We start from the raw sequence: 17,620 nt of genomic DNA on the forward strand, positions 1-17,620 counted from the left end.
AAATGGCATGACATACATTCTACTTTATGTTGATGACATCATTATTAGCACATCATCTGATGCTTTTCATGAATTTATTATGCCACTTGTTGCCTCTGAATTTTCTATGCAGGACTTAGGCATTTTGAGCTATTTTTTAGGTCTTGCCATTACATGTCATGTAGGTGGCTTATTTCTTAGTCAAAGAAAATATGTTGCAGAAATAATTGAGCAAGCATACATGACATCGTGCAAACCAACAACTACACCAATGGATACCAAACCTAAACTAAGTATCTCCTCAGGATTTCCTTACAAAGATTATACACAATATCAAAGATTAGCAGATGAATTATAATATCTTACATTCACAAGACCAAATATCTCATATGTTATCCAACAAGTGTGCCTACACATGCATGACCTGAAGGATGAACATATGAATGCACTAAAACGTATTATGTGATACATTCAAGGCACTATTAACCATGACATTCATCTTTATAAATCATCTATCTCTGGTTTCACATTCTACATTAGTGCAGATTGGGGTGGATACCCCGACACTAGACGTTCCACCTCTGGATATTGTATTTTTCTCGAAGGCAACTTGATTTCTTGGTCATCTAAGTGTCAACCAACTTTATCTCATTCAAGTGTTAAAGCCGAATATAGAGGGGTTGCAAATGTTGTCTCTGAATCTTGTTGGATTTGAAACCTTCTCTTGGAACTACATTGTCTGATTCATAAGGCAACTTGGTGCATTGCGATAATATTAGTGTAATCTATCTCTCTGATAATCCTGTTCAACATCAACACACTAAGCATATTAAAATGGAGATTTATTTTGTTCGCAAAAATATTGCTTGTGGACAAGTTTGTGCCCTTCATGCTCCATCTCGCTATCAAATTTCCGACATATTCACCAAAAATCTTCCGCACTTATTGTTCTAGGATTCTTTAGACTCCCGCTTCAACTGCGGGTGTGTGAAAAAATATGACATAATATGAGAATATTTCTAAAGTAATATGTACATAACTCTAATGATTATTATAGTATAACTAACACGTTAATTATAACCTAGAAAAATCTTAAACGACAGTCATTTTTAAACGGATGAAATATTATTTAAACTATGATTTTTTTGAAAATATCGCAATTCATCACTTTTGAGTTAAAAATCACTTAATCAACAAATTAATAAGAGATGTTTTAAATTTTTAAAATATATGAGTGAAAAATTAGATTAGATTACTCCATTTAACCTGTTATTTTTTCACGAGTAAAAGTTTTCACTTCGTTCCTCTAATTTGCTCATTCCGACTGCTTTTTTTACGAAAAGGACTTGCTAGTTTGTGATCCCTAATGGCTGGTTGCTAATGTGGATGATTGTGGATGATGAGGAATGAGTGGATGATGGTAAACGTAGTGGAAGTAGTTGATTGCATGTGATTGGTTCGTTGGCACGTGGATCTAAGCAATGAGGTTTGACTGGTGCACATTTAGTTAGAATTTGATCGGTCTGCTGTTTCAGAATTTAATAGGCCAGCTGCTCTTGAAAGCCCACCACCCTTGTTTAAGGACTTCTTCGACGTCTATGGGGTGACAGAAATGGAAAACAAAGACTCTCACTAGGACAGAACAGTTGGAGTAGGACTAAAAAGTCTTTATTTTTATTACTAGTACATACTAAGCTGCTATACAAGGAAATATATATATTATATAAAAATATAATATAATAATAATAATAATTTAATAATGCAATGTATTTATTTAATTTTTCTATAATTCTTTCTTTTTTAAATATTTTGTAAGACTTTTGCTAAAAAAACATATTTTATGTGAATTTTTTAGGAAACCTTTTATTTGGATCATTATATCTATTATTAATATATAGATATATTTTTCATATTTGTTCAATCAGTAACCTATCTTATTCTTATTTATCTTCCTATCATATTTGTTTCTAACATTCATTATGAATTATAAGTTTCATAAATTGTTCCATATAGAGGTTTTTTAACATATATATTAGTAACAAGTGAATTAAAAAAAAATTGCATTAAACCATCTCAGTCGATAATAGTGTAGAAATATAATCATCTCAGTCGATAATAGTGTAGAAATATTGATTATATGACATCTTATTTATTCATTTTAAAAGATAAATTTCGTATATTGGATTACTTAGATTACTTGATAAAAAAATCTAAAAATATTAATTGAAAATTGAATATATTTTTCTTTTTTACTCTTATTTACTCAATTGTTTTTTTGACTTTCAATTAAGTAAATTTTTAAAAGAATAGAAAAAAAAAGCAAGTATTGGAAAGTCTTTTTCTTTAATTGATGTCTTAAAAGCTGCCTTCAATCATTTTTTAATTTCCTATATAATCGTAACATCCTCAAACAAACTTAACATTTTCAACTCTAGTTTATCCAATGGGTTTGTCATTGGTGATTTTTCCAGTCTTCTTCTGCATTATAACTGCTGCTTTTGGCTTTCCTTATGAACAACACAAGGTGCGTGTCTTACTCAATCAATTCAAATGGAATCTATAATAAAAAATTTCAATTTCAATATTTTGTTTCACAAATTCTCCATTGTTTCAGCTCATGGGAAAGTGCTCCTCCACCAGAGAATGTTCAACTGGTCAAATTTGTAGCTCTTGCCCTGTTGAATTGCAAGGGTCAAGATGTGTCAGATCATCAACAACAAACCCATTCAACCTAGTGGTATCTATCAACTCAATCACAACATAACATATGCATGTTATGATATCAGCACCAGAGCGCTTAAGTTTTTGGAGACTCTGTATAAGTTAACGGTGTAAAAAGAAATATTATGATGATTTTATTTTAGTTTTTTGATTAAATTTCTGTTAATTTACACAGAATGCATCAATGCCGTTCAACAAATACGCATATCTAACTACACACAATTCATTTGCAATTAAGAAAAGACCAATCCAAGATGCTGTTCCTCAAGTTACCTTCACAAATCAAGAAGACACTATCTCTCAACAATTATCTGTAAGATATTATTTATTTTAGTATGGCTTGTTGGTTATTTGAAGTCTTGAATTTTGATTGACTTGGAATGGATATAATGTAAGAACTTTTAATATGCAGAATGGAGTTCGAGCTCTTATGTTAGATACTTATGACTTCAAAGGAGATATATGGTTGTGCCATTCGTTTAAAGGAAAATGCCAAGACTTTACCGCATTTGTAAGTCATTCATAATAGCTTTTCTCTTATAAGCAAAATTTTACACTCGAAATATGGATGGTTTAATCTTGATTCAACTGTCCGTATCAGGAACCTGCGATAAATGCTTTAAAGGAAGTGGAAATTTTCCTATCTTCAAATCCATCAGAAATCGTGACACTAATATTAGAAGACTATGTTGAAGCGCCAAATGGATTAACCAATGCATTCAACGCGTCTGGATTGGTGAAATATCGGTTTCCTGTCTCAAACATGCCGAAAGATGGAAAAGATTGGCCTTTAGTGAAAGATATGGTGGCTAAAAATCATCGGCTCGTTGTGTTTGGCTCGCAAAGGCAGAAGGAACAAAGTGAAGGAATAGCTTATCAGTGGAACTATATGGTTGAAAATCAGTGTAAGAAACATCAATATGTTTCATCAGGTATTATTGTTCAGAAAACTTTCTAATGCTAATATTGTGTTTATGAATGCAGATGGAAAAGATGGAATGGTTCGCGGGAAATGTTCTAAGCGCGCGGATTCGTCTGAACTCAATGACAGAAGCAAATCTTTGGTTTTGGTAAACCACTTTAGGACAATTCCAATCCATCAAGCCAGTTGTAAAGATAACTCACAAGACCTCATGAATATGCTTTCTACTTGTTATCATGCGTCCGGTAATCGCTGGGCAAATTTTGTCGCAGTTGATTATTACAAGGTATAATGTTCTACATTGTCCTGCATTGTCTTATGGTATATTATATATTTTGACATCAACTTTCATTTGAAATATGATGCAGAGAAGTGATGGAGGAGGGACATTTCAAGCTGTGGATATGTTAAATGGGAAATCATTGTGTGGCTGTGATGATGTGCAGGCTTGTGTGGTAAGATTAATTTTTATTTTTGGTCTCATGGAGCGAGTTCATAGCAGTCTGAAAATCACAGACGGTATGAACCGTTGGAAGGCTCGAATTTCGATATATCGGGTCTAACATTTATCAAATTTATATCTCTATATTGATCTAATGCTTATAATTGTTTGTAGTGATTATATGCTTGAATTTTGTGCAGAGTGGATCATCATCATGTACAAGAGGAAGCAAATGAAGTTCCTTGAAAAGGGAGAATATGGAAGATGACAACAGAACTCCAAAGGAATAAAAAAAAACCAATATTAGTACTAAAAAGTGCATAATTATAATGTATGAGATGAACTAAGCTTAAAATTGCATGAAATAATAAGTTAGCAGATAAATATATATATCTTGTCTGAAAAGAAATACATAAGAGTTATATATGGATTACCATCTTAATCTCACTATCATGCATGAATTAAGCCACAAAACTGCAACACCATCACACAACATGCAATGTTCGATGTATATATGTTTGAGACTACTATGAATGTAACTACACGTGTCAGTATCGTGTAGGTTTTGGACATTAGACACACTTCAATCTCAAGTGTTAGTGTTACATATATTTTACACCACCAATAATCTGGGACCATTTGTTCAGTCAAACATGAACATTCGGCTTACTAGCCTTCATTTATACATTAGTTCTGGTTATTTTAAATTTTAAAAAAAAGATACCACTCATTACATGATTGATAAATGATCACTTTTCCCCCCTACATTTAGCATTGCAGATATTAAAATAGAGGGAAACAATTTAAAATGGAATATCAATTAAATTCAACATAACTTGTTAGTGTTAACAACCTACAAAGTGTTGATTGAGGTATGTTTTTTCATACCAGGTTGGATCACATTCTAGCCTTTATCGATCCTTTCTAAATTCTAGTTTTATCTTGGCAACTCCTCCAATATAAAATTTATACGAGAGAGAATCTAGTTAAGTATAAGATTTTATCCAACTTTGATGGATTTGTGTGCAGGTTATATCTTGGACTAGTCGAGTCTGTTTCTAACTTTTTGTTACCTTTAATAAGGTGGTAAATTTGTGGTATTGGATATTTAGGTGGATTGGGAGTGCTTTTGTCTTTCTGAGGGATCTTATGTAAGAGATTTTTACTTCTTTAGAGAGATCGAGATCTTATGTAAGAGATTTTTACTTCTTTAGAGAGATCGACTAAGATTAGATGAGGGTTTAAAAATCTCAGAATTAGACTATTTTTACACCTATGTTGATAAACAAGGAGCATATGAAAGACAAGAGAATTTTCTTTGCTCAATGTACATGTAAGGTGCACTAGTAAGATATGAAAAATATATGTCCCTTTCTCCTTTGTGTTAACATATACTCTATAAGAGTCCTGTCTTATCCCATATAAAGATCATTTAATAGACATTATAATCACTACTTCATTGTCTGTTAATCTACTTTGAATATGTTGTCCAACCACCCTAATTCGAATATTCCTTCGAGTTGGTTCGTGGCCCACTTAATCGATTTGGCTCGCTTATTGTCTTAACTTAGTATGGTCCTTGTAGGTAAAATGCAAATTAAGGCGATCTCTTTTGTGACTATCAGAACCATAATAAACTGTATTAGGTGGGAGATCAAAATGTACACATTCTCTAAAGTATGAGGTAGTTAAGAATTAAATACTTTAAGTGGAAGACTGGAACGTAACCATGAAATGGTATCTAGGTAGGTTATTGGCTTACTCATGTAATTTTTCTAACTGGCTTGAGAATCCTATTTTCTTCTTGAATCAATAGTAATTTGAGAGTTTGTGGTATGCTTTTCCTTTGTGTTTTGGGATTCCATTCCCATCTTTTGGAGATTATTGTTCTATTAATGGTGATTTTTAGTGCTGATCTCCAGTATGTTACCCTTTTATGGTGTAGAGTGTTGTTGTTTAATAATTGGTTGTTATTTTATGTTTTTTTTATTCCCATCTGCTTTTTTTTGTTGTCTTTGGTGACCTTTAGAAAATTCTTTGTGTCCGTTTAGTGATTGTTGATGATATATATATATATATATATATATATATATATATATATATATATATATATATATATATATTATATATATATATATATATATATATATATATATATATATATATATATATATATATATATATATATATATATATATATATATAGTGCTATATTTGTCAAAATCCTAGACCACGGGCGCCTTCGTCCCACAAATGCAACGCCCATGCGAGATCTAAGGAATTCGTCCAAAGGGCCACTCCAACGAGGGGATCGAGTAAGAGAAAGTCACCGTTAACTCCTAAAATATAGGCGTTCAATAACCTCCCCGAACAAGAGGGAAGCAGCTAAGAACACGTATGAGGAGAAAATCCTAGGTGATGAAAACTTCTATAAATACATTATCCCTCAAGGAGATAAAGACAGACTCTAATTCATACACACTTTCCACTACTCAAAGTGCACTACGCTTCCGGTAGTTGTAACACTCTTTTAACTTAACCGCTCACCTATAACCCAACAACATCGACCGACAATAAGGTGGCATATCCTATTTTTGTCCTAAGTTTTTTAATCGTTTTACTACTTTAAGTCAAGTTTTACCTCATTTGAAAATTTTAAAAAATATATTATAATTGCATTACATACATCACATGTCATGCATCATTCAAAACTCATTTCAAGTTGATTCCATTAAAGGTCAACCAAAAATCAACCTTTGAACATTTGCATAATTTTATGGTTGCATCATTCCAAATAGATTCATATCATTCACGTTATACATTTTGCATTATTCAAAGTCAAAAGTGAACAACATAATGTTAAAGATGACTAAAATATTTAAGTCATTTTTGTATAATTTTTTATTTTGCATCCTATGCATAAAAACCAAAAAATAATAAATTCAATCGGAATAAAATTCAAGTCAAATTCTCATTACATCATCATTTCAATTCATTTCATTTATCATTAGATCATACACCATTCATTTCAAAAGTCAAGGAAAAAAGTCAAGAATGGGGCACTAAAAGACAAAAATGATCACATTTGATTTGACTCATCACACTTTTCATTCACACATCATCTGATCTCATCCAAAATTGCACAAATCAGAATCTGATATTAGAATTAAGATATTTTCATGCAAAATTAAAATTCATATTAAAATTACATCAAATTACATTCAAATTCACTGAGACTTTGTGTATTTTCTCACAATCCCCATCCTATCCATTAACCTAATTCTAGGGCCTATAATGGGTCACACTTTCATCTATGAATCACATAATAAATCACTACTAAATATCCCAAAAATCTATCCAATTTCATCTTCATCTTCAAGTTTCTCCACTTTGAAGATGTAAGAACAAAAATTGTTCTACAACAGATTCCATGATTTTGATGATAACAAAGGATGAAACCAAAAATGGCACCCTAACGAAAAGTTTCTAAGTGTGCAGGGTTCTAAAGAAAGAAGAAATAAATCTGATGATGTCATCAGATGCACAACTAGATCAGATGCAAAATCTCAAGTATCAGAAGCATCTAAAGAGGAATCTCTTTCAAGAAGCTCTGACTCTGGACAAAACTACAAAGTATCAGAAGCATCTGAACATGAAGTAAAGTCTAGAAGCTCTGACTCTGAACAAATGCCTTCTGTAAATTCTGAAGTTATCAGCGCCATCTGAACTTTCAAGAGATAACATCAGAAGCCAGATTTCTCCAGATACACAAAGACTCTAATCAGAATTGTTAATCATGATGAAGTAACGTTTAAGCCAAGTTAAAGTTCTGCAAATGGATTTCCTCAATTAGAAAGAGACGTTAATCTCCACTTCCAAGAGAGAAGATACTAATTGTGGTAAGTAGTCACTTCTAAGATGAAAAAGTCTACTGCAGAAGCTATTAATGGAATGGCGTAATTACATCTCAATATCCAACAGATTCAACGCTACTTCAACTCTACTTCAACTCCTATAAATAAGAGAAGAAATCAACATTCAGTAACAAGAAATCACTAGCCAAAACTATACTGAAATTATATCACGCTCAAGAAAAACATCTTTGTTCTTCAAAGAATTTCACTAAGCTTTTGCTTATCAAGTGAAAAATTTGTTCTTAAGTTTGTAATATTTGCTTTCTTAGAAGCACTCTAGATTACACATCTTGTATCTATTTTATTTGATTTCCTCAAGTGACTCTTTGTAGTCTGTAGACTTGAGAGGACTAAGAGATTTTCTTCTCTCTTAGGGGTTGTTTGTAATCTTTCAAGATTAGTGGATTAAGTCCTTGTTGAAGGCGAAATCACCTTGGCCGGGTGGACTGGAGTAGCTTTGTGTTATAAGCGAACCAGTATAAAATCATTGTGTGATTTCATTTTGCAAAAGCGCTTATTTTTCAAACAATTCAAACCCCCCCTTTCTTGTTTTTCTCACCTTCAATTGGTATCAGAGCTCCGGCTCTGTTATTGATTTTCAAATCAAACACTTAACCGTGTAGAGAGATCCAGTGCGAGAAAAACAAATGGCCCACTCAAATGAGAAAGATTCTTACAATGCCAAGCCTCCTGTTTTTGATGGAGAAAAGTTTGATTACTGGAAAGATAGAATCGAAAGTTTCTTTCTGGGTTATGATGCTGACCTCTGGGACATTGTCACAGATGGATACAAACCTCCAACCTTAAATGGAGCTGAAGTTCCCAGAAGCAAAATGTCAGAAGATCAGAAACGTGAGTTCAAAAATCATCACAAGGCCAGAACAATACTTCTAAATGCTATATCATACAACGAATACGAAAAGATCACCAACAGAGAGACGGCTAAAGATATACTTGACTCTCTGAAGATGACCCATGAAGGAAACTCCCAAGTCAAGGAGACGAAGGCTCTGGCGTTGATCCAGAAATATGAAGCCTTCAAGATGGAAGATGACGAAGCTATAGAAGCTATGTTTTCCAGATTCCAAACTCTTATTGCAGGTCTTAAAGTGCTAGACAAAGGATACACGACTGCAGATCATGTTAAGAAGATAGTCAGAAGTCTGCCAAAGAAATGGAGACCAATGGTTACTGCTCTGAAGTTATCAAAGGATCTGAACAATATCAGCCTTGAAGAACTTGTTAGTTCTCTCAGAAGCCATGAGATAGAACTAGAGGAGGATGAGCCTCAGAAAAGGAACAAGTCAGTGGCGCTGAAGTCCAGACCTGAAAGACGGAAGTCAGACAGAACCAAAGCTCTCCAGGCAGAAACTGCAGATACTGACGACTCTGAACCTGAAGACTCTGATGATGAAGAAGAACTGTCCTTACTAACCAGAAGAGTTAAGCAACTCTGGAAAAGAAGGAACAACAACAACTTCAGAAGATCAAGACCCAGAGGGGATAGATCAGAGTCAACTTCAAAAGGTAAACCTAATAAAGATATTACCTGTTTTGAATGTAAAGAAACAGGTCATTATAGAAATGAATGCCCCAAGCTGAAGAAAGATAACTCTAAGAAAGAAAGCTTCAAGAAAAATGCCTTCAGAACAAAGAAGGGATTAATGGCCACCTGGGACGATAGTGAATCCGAATCATCAGAATCTGACTCTGATGAACAGGCCAACGTAGCTCTTATGGCTACCACATCCAGCAGCTCAGATGAAGAATCTGAAGAGGTATTTTCTGAACTTTCTAGATCTGACTTAGAATCATGTTTATCAGAAACTCTTACCTCTCTTCAGAAATTAAAACAAAAAGTTAAAAACATTAAAGGCCTTCTTAAAGCAAAATCTGAAGAGTGTAGTAAACTTGAGACAACAATTCTAGCAAGAGATGATACAATCACATCTTTAACGTTAGAAAGAGATGAAGCTAAAACGAAAAGCTTAGAATTAGAAGAAGTGTTGTCTCAAGCACCACAAACTTCAAATGAAATTATTTATAAATATGAAGAAGCCTTTCAACAATTTCTGAAGAATGGGATAAATAGGAGTATTATGGCATCCATGATTTATGGAGTAGGTCAGAATAATAAAAGGGGAATTGGGTATGATTCTGATTCTGATAAAACTTCTACCAGTAACCTAATTAAATCGCCTTTTTCATACCACTACACACACACACAAGAACACAAATTTAAAAATGCTAGAAGACCCAAAGTTGTAAGAAACTCTGGGAAAACTAATCTGAAAGGACCCAAGAGATTCTGGGTACCGAAAGATAAGATTATCTATGTTGCAGATATCCTATGCAGCAAAGTTCAGACACCAGTCATGGTACCTGGACTCTGGATGCTCGCGACATATGACGGGAAGAAAGTCTATGTTCCAAAGCCTGGAACTTAAAGACGCTGGCTTCGTAGGCTTTGGAGGAGATCAGAAAGGAAGGATCAGAGGCTCCGGAACTATTGGTAACGGTACTCTTCCCTCTATATCTGATGTTCTTTATGTAGAAGGATTAATGCATAACTTGTTATCCATAAGTCAATTAAGTGATAATGGTTATGATGTAATCTTTAATCAAAAAACGTGTAAAGCCATTAGTCAGAACGATGGCTCTGTCCTTTTCACAGGCAAGAGGAAAAACAACATTTATAAAATAAATCTTTCTGATTTAAAAGATCAAAATGTTAAATGTTTAATGTCAGTTCACGAAGAGCAATGGGTATGGCATAGATGCTTAGGCCACATTAGCATGAGAAAACTTTCTCAGCTAACTAAACTTGAGTTAGTCAGAGGCTTACCTAAACTGAAGTTTTCTTCAGATGCTCTGTGTGAAGCTTGTCAAAAAGGAAAGTTTTCAAAAACATCTTTTAAAAAGAAAAATGTTGTTTCTACCTCTAAGCCTCTGGAGCTTCTTCACATTGACTTATTTGGTCCTGTGAAAACAGCATCAGTCAATGGAAAGAAGTATGGACTAGTAATCGTTGATGATTACAGCCGCTGGACATGGGTAAAATTCCTAAGGCACAAGAGTGAGTCTCACTCTGTATTCACCAGTTTCTGTTCTAAAGTGCAAAAAGAATTTGACTCTAAAATTGTTAGAGTCAGAAGTGATCATGGTGGAGAATTTGAAAATAAAGATTTTGAAGAATTATTTGATTCTAATGGAATATCCCATGATTTCTCCTGCCCTAGAACTCCACAACAAAATGGAGTTGTAGAGAGGAAGAATAGGACACTCCAAGAAATGGCCAGAACCATGATCAATGAAACAAATGTAGCAAAGCACTTTTGGGCAGAAGCTGTAAATACAGCGTGTTACATTCAGAATAGAATCTCTATTAGACCTATTCTGGATAAGACTCCCTATGAACTGTGTAAGGGAAGAAAACCCAACATTTCATATTTTCATCCTTTTGGATGCATTTGCTTTATATTAAATACTAAAGAACATCTGAACAAGTTTGATTCCAAAGCACAAAAGGTATTATGTTAGGATACTCAGAACGCTCTAAAGGCTACAGAGTATACAACACAGAAACCAAAATTGTGGAGGAATCAATTCATGTTAGATTTGATGATAAGCTTGACCCTGAAAAGTCAAAGCTAGTTGAAAAGTTTGCAGATTTAGAGATCACTCTGGTAGAATCTGAGAAAACTCCAGAAGCAACTGTCACTCCAGACTCTGAAGAAATTAAATCTCCAGAAATTCCAAGGAAAGTCAAGAGTCGTAGCAACGTATCTGAAGATTTGATTTTGGGAAACAAAGATGAACCTGTTAGAACCAGATCTACCTTCAGAACTTCTGAAGATATTCCTCTGGGACTAGTGTCTCTGATTGAGCCTACGTCCTGTGATGAAGCTCTTCAAGACAATGATTGGGTGGCAGCTATGCAAGAAGAGTTAGATCAATTCTCCAAGAATGATGTCTGGGATCTCGTTCCTAAACCCAGAGGCACTCATGTCATTGGAACCAGATGGGTTTTCAGAAACAAACTGAACGAGAAAGGAGAAGTTGTCAGAAACAAAGCACGACTGGTAGCTCAAGGTTATAGTCAACAAGAAGGTATTGATTATAATGAAACTTTTGCTCCAGTCGCAAGGTTAGAGTCTATTCGTCTTCTTGTATCATTTGCTATTAATCACTCTATAAAATTATACCAAATGGATGTCAAGAGTGCATTTCTTAATGGTTATATCTCAGAAGAAGTGTATGTCAATCAACCTCCTGGTTTTGAAAATTCAAACCTTCCAGAACATGTTTTCAAACTTAAGAAATCCTTGTATGGACTTAAACAAGCTCCCAGAGCTTGGTATGAACGCTTAAGCAATTTTCTTCTGGAACAAAATTTTATCAGAGGGAAAGTTGATTCTACACTCTTCTGTAAAAACATTAATAATGATCTCATGATATGCCAAATTTATGTTGATGATATTATTTTTGGTTCTGCTAATATCTCTGTTTGCCAAGAATTTTCTAAGCTAATGCAGGCAGAATTTGAAATGAGTCTAATGCAAGAACTAAAGTTCTTTCTGGGAATTCAAATCAATCAAACTCCAGAAGTCACGTACATTCATCAAAGCAAGTACATTAAAGATGTTCTGAAGAAGTTTGACATGACTGAATGCAACTCTGCAAAGACTCCTATGCACCCAACTTGCATTCTGGAAAAGGAAGAGGTAAGCAACAAGGTTTGTCAGAAGCTCTATCGAGGTATGATAGGCTCTCTTCTCTATCTGACTGCTACTCGTCCTGATATTCTCTTTAGTGTCTGTCTTTGTGCCAGATTCCAATCAGATCCTAGAGAATCTCATTTAACAGCTGTTAAGAGAATTCTTAAGTATCTGAAAGGAACTCCTAACCTGGGCCTGATGTATGAGAAAACATCAGAGTATAGGCTTTCTGGTTATTGTGATGCAGATTATGCAGGAGATAGAATAGAACGAAAAAGCACATCTGGAAATTGCCAGCTTCTGGGAAACAACTTAATCTCCTGGGCTAGCAAAAGACAGTCAACAATTGCTCTATCAACTGCAGAAGCAGAATACATCTCAGCATCACTGTGCACAACTCAGATGCTCTGGATGAAGCATCAGCTAGAAGATCTTCAGATATTTGAGAGTAACATTCCTATCTTTTGTGATAATACTGCTGCTATTTGTTTAAGTAAGAATCCCATTCTACATTCCAGAGCCAAACACATAGAAATAAAACATCATTTTATTAGAGACTATGTTCAGAAAGGGATAGTAACGCTGAAGTTCATTGATACAGAACATCAATGGGCAGATATCTTTACTAAGCCTCTAGCTGAAGATAGATTTCTTTTTATCTTAGAAAATCTGAACATTAAAAATTGCCCTGAGTAAAATTTGGCTCTGAACATGTAAAATGAGACTCTGATAAAAACAAATACACTTCTGCCTCTGACTCTGATACTTCTACAAGTTAAGAAGATATCTGAGTTAGAAATCTTCAGAACCAATCTCTTGGTATTCCTGAAGATCAGATACATCAACGCGTGGAACTCTGAAGCGTCAAACTTTAGAACTTCTAGACAGCTGTCAAGAAATTCAAAAGGCAGACGTTTGAGTTTTCCTCGAGCAGTGTGCTTACTGTTGGGATTAGACATTCATTAATGAGCTGTAATCATTTTTCCCCCAAACGTGCTATTTTGGTTTTTGTGCTAACGCTGGTATGTGTGTCGTTTTGCATGCGTTTTTACTTAGGTATATAAACACTTTTCTCACATTTCACACACTTATCACTTTCACTCACTCTTAAACCCTAAACCCTCTCTCGAAGTTTTCTCTGCAACTCCTTCAGTTCTTCATCTTCTTCATCAATTTTCTTCATGAATCCTCAAGAGCAAGCAGTTTTTAACTTCTCCCAACAAATGGAAGCCGCTTCTAATCCCCAAACCTCAAACACTCAAACACCCATGGTTATAGGCGTCACCACGACCCCAGTCTACAAAGAACCTCACATTCTTGAACGTGAACAACACATAAACCTTTCAACTCCCTTTGAAGGTTTAGATGTACTGTGTGAATCGCTGGTAGATTTTGAGAATTTAAGAAGAAATGGCGTTGATCTCACTAGGGAACTTCGTCAACAAGGTTGGGAAACCTACTTCGACAGGCTTTATGGTCCAATCTATCCTCTTCTGGTGAAGGAGTTCTGGAGATGTGCAGATGCTGATGACCAGTTCATTGTCTCGTTTGTTCTGGGTGTGAAGATTGTCATCACTGAAGCATCAATTGCTTCCTTGCTAAACATGGAGAAAGCTGGAGGTAAGAGGATTTACAACATTCCTCCAAGGTCCAAGCGCATCACAGAAGTCATTAACCCTACAATCTTCAAAGCAAATGTTGAAGGAAATCCCTCTAAGAACAAGGAGCTTCATCAGAACCTCCGAGTTTGGCTGAAGATTATTCTGGGAACAATCCATCATCGTCCAGCCTCCAACTCTTCAGATTACATAAATGCTGATCAGAAATGCATCCTTTACTGTATTCAGAAGGGTATCCCGATCAACCTCCCTGTTCTCCTCTTCAGATATCTGAGGGATTCAGTCAGAGAAACCAGGAATAACATGAAGCCCAGATCCTACATTCCTCTGGGTAGATTGCTCTCTGACATCTTCATTGAGCATGGGCTGGTAGATGCTCTGGAGAAGACCAGATGTATGGATGATCTGGCAATTGACGTTGGAAAGCCTCTGAATGCCAAAAACCTGAGGAGCATGGGAATCATCAAAGACATTAGAGTCAAGCCCACTATGGATGTGACCTGGGAAGCTCTGAAGGATCAGAGGAAGATGCCTCATGGCCTTGAAAGGTTCTTCAAGAATGAACCCAGAGATGCCATTGCTATCTACCTTCAGGATCGTCTGGATGAAGGCATTGATATTTCTGATTTCCGCCTTGAAGACTGTCTGGACTCTGTAGAAGATTTGGTCAGATACAAAAGAGGTCTTTCTGAGAAGAAGATAGCTGAGGAAGCAAGGAAGGCAAAGAAAGCCAGACTTGGAGAAACCTCTGGCACCAAAGCTTCAGCACCTCTGAATGTCTCTTCTGGTAAGTCTATTCCTCCTGTCTCTTCTGAATCTATAATGGCTTCCTCTAACCCTCTCTCCTCTCAACCAATATTTACAACCTCTGAAATCCCTCCTTCAACCATCAGAACCTCTCAACCTCCACCTGTTCTAAAAATTGCTCGTAATTTCACAACAACCTCTGACCCTAATCAACTATATCACCACAACTCTTCCTCATCCTCTGAATATGAATCACCCCCTTACCTTTCCCCTTCTTCTGACCAAGAGTTCTCTGAACAAGAGTCCTCTGACCAAGAACACTCTGACCCAAACTCCCCAACAATAGCTGAAATTTATGCTAAAAATTTCGCTCCACAACCCTCAAGACAATCTGAAGTAACCTCTCCCCTCCAAACTTCACTTCCACCACAACAAACAACAACCTTACCCTCTGAAACTCAACCATCTGATCCCTTCACCTCTAATATCACTCCACCATTTATTCCCGCTGTACCTGGACCAGACTCTGACCCTTTAGACCTAAATCCACTATATGCTTCATCCCCTAGTCTTCAACCAGACGCAGATTCTGAACTTCAAGCAGAATCTGAACCTCAACAAACTGAACCTCAACCTCTAAATCTCAGCCCTCAAAACTCTCCACCTCATTCACCTGAACCTGAACCTGAACTTACCATACCTACCCTTGAGGAGGCCATTATACAGGTTGCAGAAGCCTCAGTCCAGAAGATCAAGTCTCTGGCTAAAAACTCTGAAGTTAGTGATGATCCTAAATCTGTTAGGACACACTGGAACAGAGTCATTAGTTGGATGACCTCTGAGTCTTATAGGCTGAAGAGTATCTCTGAACAAGTCAGAAATGGCTACATCAGAGACTCTGAGGAAAGACTCCAAGAGAGACTGGCTAGAGAAGCTGAGGCCAAGAGATTAGAGGAAGAAAGATTGGCTAGGGAAGCTGAAGAAGAAGCAAAGAGGTTAGAAGAAGAACGCCTGGCAAAGGAAGCAGAACTTCTAAGGATTCAGGAAGCTGAAGCCAAGGCTAAGGCAGATGCAGAAGCCCAAGCTGCTGCTGATGCTGAAGCTCAGCAGGCTCTGATTCAGGGGGAGTCTTCCTCTGCGATCCCTCTGATTCTTAACACTCTGAAAGAGATAAAGCAAGATCAGCAAGAGATCAAGAAAGATCAGAATGAGCTTCGTGCCAGGATGGACAAGCAAGATGCTTTGAATGAAAACATCCAGAACATGTTTGCCATGTTGCTTCAGAGACTTCCTCAACCTCCAAACCCTTAGGCACTTAGGATTTATTTTGCTTGCCTAGTGTTTTTGCTTCTGTCTTCTTTTTAGCTCTGATATTCGTCTTTGAATCTGATGTTTTGACTGTTGTTTGCCTTTGTGCTTTTTAATGAATTGTTTTTCTCTTTATTACTCTTTTTATTTTTATGCCTTTTTGATTATGCCAAAAAGGGGGAGAAATTATTAAATAGCTCTGATGAAAATTATGTCTAAAACCTTAAGCATTCTGCAACAATTATAGAAATAGTTCTGATATAAATAGCTCTGATTAAATAACTCTAACATTAAAATTAAGAAATTGCAGAAAGTTTTCAGAAATCTTATTGCTTGGAAAGCTCTGGTAAGAACTTCTGAACTCCCTAGCGCTAACTCAGGGGGAGCTTTTGTCTATCTGATCTAATATTTTTCAAGTTTCATCTGATAATTTTATTTGTTTTGTCATCATCAAAAAGGGGGAGATTGTAAGAACAAAAATTGTTCTACAACAGATTCCATGATTTTGATGATAACAAAGGATGAAACCAAAAATGGCACCCTAACGAAAAGTTTCTAAGTGTGCAGGGTTCTAAAGAAAGAAGAAATAAATCTGATGATGTCATCAGATGCACAACTAGATCAGATGCAAAATCTCAAGTATCAGAAGCATCTAAAGAGGAATCTCTTTCAAGAAGCTCTGACTCTGGACAAAACTACAAAGTATCAGAAGCATCTGAACATGAAGTAAAGTCTAGAAGCTCTGACTCTGAACAAATGCCTTCTGTAAATTCTGAAGTTATCAGCGCCATCTGAACTTTCAAGAGATAACATCAGAAGCCAGATTTCTCCAGATACACAAAGACTCTAATCAGAATTGTTAATCATGATGAAGTAACGTTTAAGCCAAGTTAAAGTTCTGCAAATGGATTTCCTCAATTAGAAAGAGACGTTAATCTCCACTTCCAAGAGAGAAGATACTAATTGTGGTAAGTAGTCACTTCTAAGATGAAAAAGTCTACTGCAGAAGCTATTAATGGAATGGCGTAATTACATCTCAATATCCAACAGATTCAACGCTACTTCAACTCTACTTCAACTCCTATAAATAAGAGAAGAAATCAACATTCAGTAACAAGAAATCACTAGCCAAAACTATACTGAAATTATATCACGCTCAAGAAAAACATCTTTGTTCTTCAAAGAATTTCACTAAGCTTTTGCTTATCAAGTGAAAAATTTGTTCTTAAGTTTGTAATATTTGCTTTCTT

General features: G+C 35.6%; 1 protein-coding gene across 1 annotated transcript; it reads left to right on the forward strand.

Annotated features, from left to right (window-relative positions):
- The first annotated feature begins 2,351 nt into the window (after window positions 1-2,351).
- LOC127119695 (PI-PLC X domain-containing protein At5g67130) lies at window positions 2,352-4,511 on the forward strand. The gene is made up of 8 exons (XM_051049996.1): window positions 2,352-2,503; window positions 2,594-2,716; window positions 2,876-3,013; window positions 3,113-3,211; window positions 3,302-3,605; window positions 3,685-3,908; window positions 3,991-4,077; window positions 4,265-4,511. Exons 1-8 carry the CDS (start codon window positions 2,423-2,425, stop codon window positions 4,298-4,300), a joined length of 1,092 nt encoding a protein of 363 aa, XP_050905953.1. The 5' UTR covers window positions 2,352-2,422; the 3' UTR covers window positions 4,301-4,511.
- Window positions 4,512-17,620: the final 13,109 nt, after the last annotated feature.

Source organism: Lathyrus oleraceus, chromosome 2, assembly GCF_024323335.1.
Source record: "Lathyrus oleraceus cultivar Zhongwan6 chromosome 2, CAAS_Psat_ZW6_1.0, whole genome shotgun sequence".
Taxonomy (NCBI): domain Eukaryota; kingdom Viridiplantae; phylum Streptophyta; class Magnoliopsida; order Fabales; family Fabaceae; genus Lathyrus; species Lathyrus oleraceus.